The sequence below is a fragment of the Penaeus chinensis genome, chromosome 21, assembly GCF_019202785.1.
Source record: "Penaeus chinensis breed Huanghai No. 1 chromosome 21, ASM1920278v2, whole genome shotgun sequence".
In the NCBI taxonomy this organism is placed as follows: Eukaryota; Metazoa; Arthropoda; class Malacostraca; order Decapoda; family Penaeidae; genus Penaeus; species Penaeus chinensis.
The window spans coordinates 14,536,209-14,546,718 of NC_061839.1; the positions used below are offsets into that span (position 1 = coordinate 14,536,209).

The following is a 10,510-nucleotide window of genomic DNA, read 5'->3' on the forward strand; positions in this document are numbered from 1 at the left end:
GAGAGAGAGAGAGAGAGAGAGAGAGAGAGAGAGAGAGAGAGAGAGAGAGAGAGAGAGAGAGAGAGAGAGAGAGAGAGAGAGAGAGAGAAAGAGAACAAGAATGAAAGAAAGAAAGAAAGAAAGAAAGAAAGAAAGAGAGAGAGAGAGAGAGAGAGAGAGAGAGAGAGAGAGAGAGAGAGAAAGAGAAAAAGAAAGAAAGAACGAAAGAAAGAAGCAGAGGTTTTGAGGCCAATAAAATAATCTGTCTCGTCACGATCCACGAGTGACCGACGTCCGAAGCTAAACACGGTCTCAAAACTTACGGTTCTATTATGACACGGCGAAGTTGTTTATGACTCAACTGCGGTATGGCACGCTTCTGTGACGAGACAAGGTGCCACGATACGGTATAGTATGACACGGTATGCTGTGGGTTCACCTTCACTTGAGTTACGTTGCTGTGCTGGCTTCTATGGGATCCATTTGCGCACGATAGGTGATTTTTTTTTTTTTTTTTTAAGTTTATTTGTAAAGAATGGTGATCGTAATGAGAGTGGTAGTGATAAGGAGAAGACATTAATGATATTAACAATAACAAAATTCACTATCGTTATTATAGCTGTCATCAACAACAACGAGCTCGTCATCAGAGTTTTATCATCATTTTCACATCAGTTATAACTATGACTATCGCCATCTCGGTTTTTCTTTCTAAGAATATAGAAATTTACTTTCCGTAAGACGAATAAAATGAATAAAAATTCAGATACTCATGAAACAGATATTATAAAAAAAAGAAATAATAAATAAATAAATAAATAACCACATCCTTCATTAGAACAATTAAACACATAAAAAAAACAAAAACATTAAGCAATGAAATACAAGAACACACGCACACAAAAACACGTAAATAAACAAATCTCAACACTGATGACAAAAGCTAATCAAACCCTTACACGCCGACGGCCTTTGTAGAATTCCCTTTCCGATGACAACGACAGCGAGAACATTAGTCCCTAAGCCCTCTTCATATGGCGATCATTCCGGCGATGAAAGTGCTGATAACGTTGATGACGATGGACCCCGGTGAGTGAAAGGGGTCATGGAAGGTGCTTATCATACCTGTCGCTGAGATGAAGGAGGGCGGGCGGGGGCGGGCGGGTGGGGAGAGGGAGAGGGGGAGGGAGAGGGAGGGGGAGGGGTAGGGGAGGAAGATCACCTAATGACGGCTTCCGTTAAGGCGGCGAAAGGGCGGGTTATCGCTGGCGTCTGGGTTTTGTTCGTTTAATTTTGGTTGCTTAGTGTTTTGTTCTTGTTGTTGTCTGTATCATCATTCTGTTATTAATTTTTTTTTTTTTTTTGGTTTGTCTGCCTCTTTGCTTTCTACTTCACTGTTTGTCGCGCTCTCTCTCTCTCTCTCTCTCTCTCTCTCTCTCTCTCTCTCTCTCTCTCTCTCTCCCTCTCCCTCTCCCTCTCTCTCTCCCTCTCCCTCTCCCTCTCCCTCCCCCCTCTCCCTCCCCCCTCTCCCTCCCCCTCTCCCTCCTCCCCTCTCCCTCCCCCCCTCTCCCTCTCCCTCTCCCTCTCTCCCTCTCCTCTCTCTCCTCTCTCTCTCTCTCTCTCTCTCTCTCTCTCTCTCTATCTATCTATCTATCTATCTCTATCTCTATATCTATATATATCCCTATCTCTATCTCTATCTCTCTCTCTTTCTTACTCTATCTCTCTCTCTTTCTTACTCTCACTCTCTCTCTTTCTTACTCTCACTCTCTCTCTCTCTCTCTCTCTCTCTCTCTCTCTCTCTCTCTCTCTCTCTCTCTCTCTCTCTCTCTCTCTCTCTCTCTCTGTCTATCTATCTCTCTTTATTTATCTATCTGTATATCTATTTGTCTGTCGATCTATCTCTATCTCTTTATCTGTATTTCCATATTCATCTTCATCTCCATCACTATCTCTATCTCCATCTCCATCTCCCTCTGCCTTTATCCAGCCATCCACTTCCCCTCCCCCTTCCGGCCCCTCCCCCTCCTATCTCTCTTCCGCTTCCCTCATTTCGTCAGCCTAAAATATGCTCAGTGTAATAAGAATCAGCCATTCCTCTGTTTAGGTTCAAGGGTCACAATGCGGTTGTCGCTCCATCTTCCTTGTTTTCGCTTGTTGTCTTCTTGTTGTGATGTGGAATTGGATCTGGCTATCAGGTATTTGAGATAACTTTTTTTGTGTTTATTTGTGCAATTATAGGGTTATACTACAAGTGTTTTATAATAAGTTCATGTCGGTGTTTAATGTCCTGCAGTGTATTTTTTAATCACACGTAATTTACCGTTCCATAATTATCATCATGGGTATATGAGCCTTACATTGTCATCTTCGCAGCCACTATTGCAACCGTCAACAAGTTTAATGTGGTATCATCAACACATCTTTCTCATGAACCGATAGAAGAAACTGTAACTAAAATTATTTTTTTTACAACAAACAAAAAATAAACAATAGACAAAGTGATCAGCGGTGGCCATCATAACACAAGAGAAAATGAGGCAATGCGCCTTTCTGAACGCACAAGCACGAGTGGACGCACGGCCGTGACTGCAAGAAGCGGGTGATGATGTTTGTTCAAATTCTCGTTACCTTTCCCTTTTTTTTTCCTTACTTACTAAGTCGGAGGCAATGACATGCGACTGCCACCTACAAAGACGTGAACCGATTCGCGCGCGTGCTGTTACGGAAACGCTAACACACCCGGCTGACACGAACACACACATGGATTCACGTAATATCGCCTACGCACGCACCTAGAGTACATATATGCATGTTCACGTTGCACGCGAACTCAATTCATAATGAGCTAGGAATTTAACGTGAACAATTTTCGTTTGAGGAAATATGAGAGGACTGGGTCAAAAAAAATTCTCTCACTATCTTCTCTTGTGATGTCATGCAGCAGAGCGCGCACGAGGTTCCAAGAAAGCGTTCGTGGAATGAATAGATCTTTTTTTCTTTTTTTTTTAACATTAAATGGCGTTTTCTCAGTTTGTTGTGTATCAATATGGACGATGATACTACTTCTAGTAGTAACAGTATCATCCTCACCATGGTCATCCTCATGCTCATGCTCATACTATAATTAGTAATAGTATTAGTATTATCATTGTTATTATTATAATTGTTATCATCATCATCACAATAATAATAATAATAATAATAATAATAATAATAATAATAATAATAATAGTAATCAGCATGAGAAGGAAGATGACGATAATAATAATGATGATAACAGTGACAGTGATAATGATAATAATAGTGATTATGATGATGATAAAATTAAAGAATTATAATGAAGAATATAATAATAATAATAATAATAATAGCAATAATATAACAATAGCAATAGTAATAACAATAATGACAATAATAATAATGATAATAATGATAATAATAATAATAATAATAATAATACAAATAATAATAATAATAAAATCACAATGATAATATAATAACAATAACATTAATAATGCTACAATCACAATAACAACAACAATAATAATGATTATCATAACAATACAGCAGTATTGTTATGATAATAATGATATTAATAATGATAATAATAATGCTAATTTCAAATTGCCAAAACTGAAATGCCCGAAACCTCATTGAGTATCCGACAGCAAACCTAATGCGGTGAATGCACGAGTTGGCACCAAACACGCCAAGAACACGCACAGAACGACCATGAATGAAAGAACTCAAACATCCTCGTTCAGTGGATACTTCCGGTTCTCTGGCACGTGCTGGGAAAAACCTTAGGAACTGGCTGCAGTGCTGTAAGGGTGCTTTTAAAAATGCTCCTCTGGCAAATCAAGAATTGCAAGAACAAGGCGCGTTTGATTGACACAGATCTTCCTGGTCTTATGAGAGTGATTTTAACGGAGATCTGCGGGTGAATTCTTGGTCTCGTAGATTTCGGGTAAAACGGTAGGTGAGCAGCTGCAACGGTCGGCGGGGAGCCAATAAAACGTTTTTGTATCGGCGATTAAAGATCCGTCCTCTGGTTTTCTCGCTGCCTTTTATTTCTCGTGAATTTGCATGCTTTTTGCCAGGTGTAAAACGGTTCGAGGGATACGAGAGTGCTGGCGGACGTTGTGGTATCTAATCACTATATCTAGGGTTAAATGAGAGAAAGAATACTGATGAAAGAATTATAACCGTCTTCTCCTTACCTGTTTGCCTTCCTCCTGCAGGTCAAGATCGCGGCCTTCATCTCGCCTTCCACCTTGACCCAGGTGGCCGCTGACCAGGTTGTTGAGCGCCTCGCCGAGCTGCTGCATCAGGCCGGAATACGGGAAGTTGCGACCTTCCTCATCCGGCATCTTTCGCGCCTGCAGGTCTCCGCTGTCGGAAGCGAAGGCGGAGGCGATGTGGGAGTAGGAATAAGGCAAATTCTCGAGTCTGCTCGCTTCGCTTTCGTACTTTTCTCCTTTGTAGACGTTCTCGATCACCTCGATGCCATGGCACGCCGTTGCTGCCACGGCCAGGATCAACACCGCACTGTGCGAAAACATTGCTACTATATTTGGAATTTTCTTTTTTCTTTCTATTTAATAAAAAGAGGCAAAAAATTGCGTCACAACTTTAAGAATCAGAATCCTTCGTGGCGCGCGCGAAGTCACTTCCCGGGAGCGTGAGGTCGATCGTGAGGAGGTAGGTGCTGGGCGTCCACCTTCGCGGAGTTCTCGCGTACGACTGAGTTTGGTGTCTCCTCCGTCCGCCCGCCAGCGCTCAGTCGCCGCTTGCTCTCCCCTCGTGTGTGTGCGTTCACGCGTGCATGTATGTACGTGTCTGTGTGCGCGTGTATGTAGATGTGCGTACAGTTTGTGTCGTGGGACCTGGTGTGTATTGAAGCGTAAGCATGTGTGTCAGCTTGGTAAGCCACCATACAGCATCGCAGTGACTAGGCTCTGCGGAGCGCCGGGAATTGGGTTATGATGTATGCTTCACAAATCACCTCTTCTCACACCTGCGCTGGGGCGTTCGGGGCAACCCCATGAAACAACCACCACCCAAAACAAACACCAGTTGAAAAGTGATATAACTGAATCGGCTGAAATCTGCAAACAATTCAATTACACTCCTTTTTCAGTGCATGAAACTCGGTAAACAAGTCTTCAGGAGTTAAACAAACACACGGGCGATACCCGAATCTTCCGGTCTGTCCTTAGTGTTAGCAAATTCGGAAACGCCAAATATCTTCCATTTTCTGTTACGAAAATGACAATTATAGTAATAATGATAATAATAATGATAGTAATAATAATGGTAATAATAATGATAATAATAATAATGATTATTATCACAGTTATTATTATTAATGTTATTATTATTATTATTTATGATAATAATAACAGTGATAATGATAATGATAACAATAATAACAGTAAAAAATCGAAATTGGCACGACAGGCAACATCAGTCTTTCGCTTAAAAGTAAAACAACACCATATATAAAGATGTTTCAGATCACCTGAACATGCGTGGAGGGGAAATCTGTATCTGCTTTTAATATCATTATTTTTTTCTCATTTCTACTTCTCATAAATGCTTGATATTTTATTTCTATTTTCCTATCATCCTTATAATGATATACCATTATCCATGTTTTATAATCAATTATCTAACTGATTATTACTGTTCTTTTCATCAGCAATTTAGAGACAAAATATTTGCCTTAATGAAAGGACTCCACAGCAACATTAAGGCCACAAAACAAAATAAAAGAACATTTCTGAGAACTTCTTTAGAAATGGGTCTTTTTGATGAGCGAGGGGTTAGTTGGAGAAAATTCTGTTTTCTATGTATGTACTTTCACTTTTCTTCACATAAAACAAAACGATTGAGTATTCAGATGTATGTGAACATCTGGCAAGAATAAACTAAATCTCTCTCTCTCTCTCTCTCTCTCTCTCTCTCTCTCTCTCTCTCTCTCTCTCTCTCTCTCTCTCTCTCTCTCTCTCTCTCTCTCTCTCTCTCTCTCTCTCTCTCTCTCTCTCTCTCTCTCTCTCTCTCTCTCTCTCTCTCTCTCTCTCTCTCTTTCACACACACACATACACACACAGACTCTCCTCTCTTTCTTTCTCTCTCACACAGAATCTTTCTCTATTTTCTCTCTCTCTCTCTCTCTCTCTCTCTCTCTCTCTCTCTCTCTCTCTCTCTCTCTCTCTCTCTCTCTCTCTCTCTCTCTCTCTCTCTCTACCTCTCTTATCTCCGTCTATCCCTCTCTCCTTCTACCCTCCTCTCTCTCCTGTTCCCTCTCCCTCACTTCCACACTCAGTCACTCCTAACCTATACATTCAACAAAACATAGCGTTTTTACACACAAGAGAGATAGATAGTCCCAAGACAGGCATATGATAAAGGAGACTTTCATCATGATTTCCGCAGCAAGAAAGTGCAATGCTGTATGGGTGAGAAGGAAGTCACACTTTCGAGAGAAAATGTCGCTTTGCAAAGAATCATCAGTAATCAAGGGTCTCCGCCATGGGTGGGCATAGATACTTGCTTTCTTCGACATTCTTGGTCCCACGTCACCGTTTTACGATATCTGTTTACTAATCTATCGTTTTTTTTTATTTTCTTTTCTTTTTTTGTAAGTTCATTTGTTTGATTTCGATTTTTTTTTTTTTTTTTGGGGGGGGGGGCGGGGGAGGTTTGGTTTATTAATTTTAGTATGTGTGTCTGTTGATTTTCTTAAATTGGTTGTTAATACCTTTATCATTATCATAGCTGTACATATTATTATTTTTCTTCTTATTATCATTTTTTCTTATTATCGTCATAATTTTTATTATTATTATTATCTGTATTATTATCATTTTTATTATTATTATTATCATTATCATCAGTAGTAGTAGTAGTATTACTATTATTGCTATTGTTATTATTATTATCATTATTATTATTATCAGTATTATTACTAATATCATCATCATCATCATCATCATCATCATCATTATCATCATCATCATCAGCTCCACCATCATTATCATTGTTGTTGTTGCTGTTATTAGTTTTTATCATTATTACTATAATGATAATATTAATTATTATTCTCATTACCATTATCTTTATTATTATTATCAATAATAATAATAATGATATTATTATTATTATTATCATTATTACCATTATTGTTATTATCATCACTATCATTATCATTATCATCATCATCATCATCATCATCATCATCATCATCATCATCATCATCATCATCATCATCATCATCATCATCATCATCATCATTATCATTATTATTATCATTATTATTATTACCATTATTATTATATTTATTATCACTATTATAATTATTACCATCAGTATTAGTAATAGTGTTAGTGTTAGTATTAGTGGTACTGTTATTTTCATTATTATTGTTATTGTTATTATCCTTAATATTATCATTATTATTATTACCATTGTCACTATCATAATTATCATCACCATCGTTATCATCATTATTTTTATTTCATCATTATCTCCCTTGTCATTATTATTATCATTATCATTACTATTACTATTATTATCATTGTCATTATCATTATTATCAGTATCAGGATTATTATCATTATGCTCCTTGAGAAAGACCTTATTCGATAACTCGTTGGACGTATTCATACCTAGAATACTTTGCAATGTTGACTTAACAAATAATTTCCTATAAACCACAGTCAGTGTATTATTTTTTTCTCACACCCTCTATATATAAGAAACCAAATAAAAAAAATGATTAAAACGACGAATTTCACCACGATGGACTCCCTTTTACTTTAACCAATTTTCTCACGGACCCTGCATTTTCTAAAGGTGTCTCCTCATACGACGATTGCACTGCAAGAAAATCGTTTTCCTGTTGCACATTCCATTGTCATATGCAGCTGAATATGCAATTGAAATAGAGTTTTTATTACTTTTAATTCCATAGTAGATACCGCTTTCGTGACACCTAAGGCGTATTTTTGACGAAAAACACAAGCAAGCGGTTTGGTTCTGTCTGCTTCGCCTTGCTGATTTCGTAAAAAAAACAAACACTTAGCTTGCTATGCATGTAAACAAACTACTTCAATATTCGTAACAGGTACCAGAAGGCAGCTTGAAAACGCTTGGCTGTCTGACGAATCCAAATCAAAGTATCTGACTAATAAGTTCCGTTAAAAAACAGTTTCAAGATTTTTCAAGAAATCTTGAAATATCTCGTCATCAAAAATCCGCCTTTATGGTCCGAATATCAAGTTCAGTGAGGAAAATATAAATATGTATTCTTTATTTTGACTTCACATGAAACAGCTGGGAAACGGCTTGCCCGGAGCTTGTTACATACATGATATAACCACTGTTGCCAACCTGTCATGCCGAGTTGATGACATTATACACTTAATTGAGTCATTATTCATTTTACCCTGGAGCTTCCTGGGAACCACTGGCATAGAATGAGCTCGTTAAAGCACTGAAGCTTTCAAGGAATCTTCTTATGCACATAAATGTCCTTAATAATCACGGTTCTTGTATATTTACCAAAATCACTAAGCTCATTAACATAATGATATCATTATGATAATATAAATGTTAATAATAAAGCAGGTAATGTTCACAATATTTCTGATAATGATGATTATGATAAAGGTGATAACATTGAAAATATTTTGATAGAGATGATAACATTGATAATTATAACCATCATAATTTTTATTACTACTGTTTATCATGATCAAAATGCTTCTTGCTATCATTGTCAATATCTCCAATATTATCATCACCATTCTCATTATTATCATTATTTTGATTATCATTATCACTATTATCGTTGCTTTGCTGTTGCTGTTGTTGTTGTTGTTGTTTTTCTTATCATTATTACTATGATTATTGTTATTATTAATGCTGTTACTATTATTATAATCGTTATTATTATTTTATTATTACTATTATTATTATATTATTATCATCATCATCATCATCATCATCATTATTATCATTATCATTATCATTATTACTATTACTGTTACAATTATTAATATTATAGTTATTATCATTATCATTATCGTTATCATTATTATTGTTATCAGTTTTAATCACAGCTTTTAATGGTCGTGTCTGGCCGGTTGTTTTTTCTTCAACATCCAGCAACGACCCGCTGCCTTTGATGTTAAGAACGTGACGCAGAATCCTTGCAGTTCCTAATAGGAGCTGCATTATTATTATTATTATTATTATTATTATTATTATTATTATTATCATTGTCAAAATAATTGTTAGTATCATTATCATTATCATTTTTATTATCATCATTGTTATTATTATTATTATTATTATTATTGTTGTTGTTGTTGTTGTTGTTGTTATTGTTATTATTATTTTTATCATTATTACTATAATCATTATTATCGTTATCATCATCACCACCATCATTTTTATGTTCGTTATCATTATTTTTTATTGCTACATTATTACTGTTATTATCAATATTGTTTTTATTATTATTATTATTATCATCATTATTGTTGTTATTGTTATTATCATGATTATCATTATCATTATTGTTGTTATCATTGTTATTATTGTTGTAGTTGTTACATTAGTAAAAAAAAAATATTATCATTATTATTGTCATTCTTAGTAGTAGCAGTAATGTTATGATTATTATCATTGTTATCATTACTATCATTAATATCGTTATTGTTGTTATTAACATAATATTACCATTATTATTATCATCTAAATTAGTATTATCATTAATATTAGTAGTAGCATTATTATTGTTATTACTCTTATTATTATTGTTATTACTGTTATTATCATTATTATCATTATTATTATTATTATTATCATTATCATTATTATTATCATTACTATTACACTCATAACTATGACTAGTAGAAATAATAATATTAGTAGTGATAGTAGTAGTAATATTTGATAACAATAAACACAGCCAAAGAAAACAAGAAAATCACTAGAATAAAAAAAAACGAAACAAAAGAATAAAAGACATTAGGAAAACTAGATAATTAAAATAAATGACAGTAAGGTCATTTACGATGTTTAGAAGAAAAAAAAATGAAAATAATTTCCTTTTTGGGTTATAACTTTCTTCGGAGTTATTTCTATTTTTGAACTCTAATAACTTTCTTTGATGTTTTGTTTTCACTGTTTTTAATTAGCGAGAGTTACCTTGAGTCATTCGAAACTTTCTCTTGCCCACAGAGCACAGATGTTGATTAAATTACTAATCAGTGCACCGTGACTTTTTTGCGTATCGGCGGGTAATCACGGGTATTTGCCAAACAGCCTGCACGGGATTGTCTGGAATCTGTGACGGCAGCCCGCGCGGACGTCTCTAATGAATGGTGGGAAGGCATCGCTATTCCATTCACAGTAGAGCTCAATGACTCCTGTCACACGCACACGCAAATATATATGTGTGTGTGTGTGTTTATATATATATATATATACATATATATATATATACATATATATATAT

General features: G+C 35.6%; 1 protein-coding gene across 1 annotated transcript in view; it reads right to left on the minus strand.

The window, feature by feature from the left end:
• Nucleotides 1-4,712, minus strand: part of LOC125036574 — a 62,368-nt gene extending 57,656 nt beyond the window's left edge. The window contains exon 1 of the mRNA XM_047629286.1: nucleotides 4,203-4,712. Within this exon, the coding sequence (XP_047485242.1) occupies nucleotides 4,203-4,544 (342 nt within the window). The 5' untranslated portion in view covers nucleotides 4,545-4,712. The remainder of the gene's footprint in view (nucleotides 1-4,202) is intronic.
• Nucleotides 4,713-10,510: the final 5,798 nt, after the last annotated feature.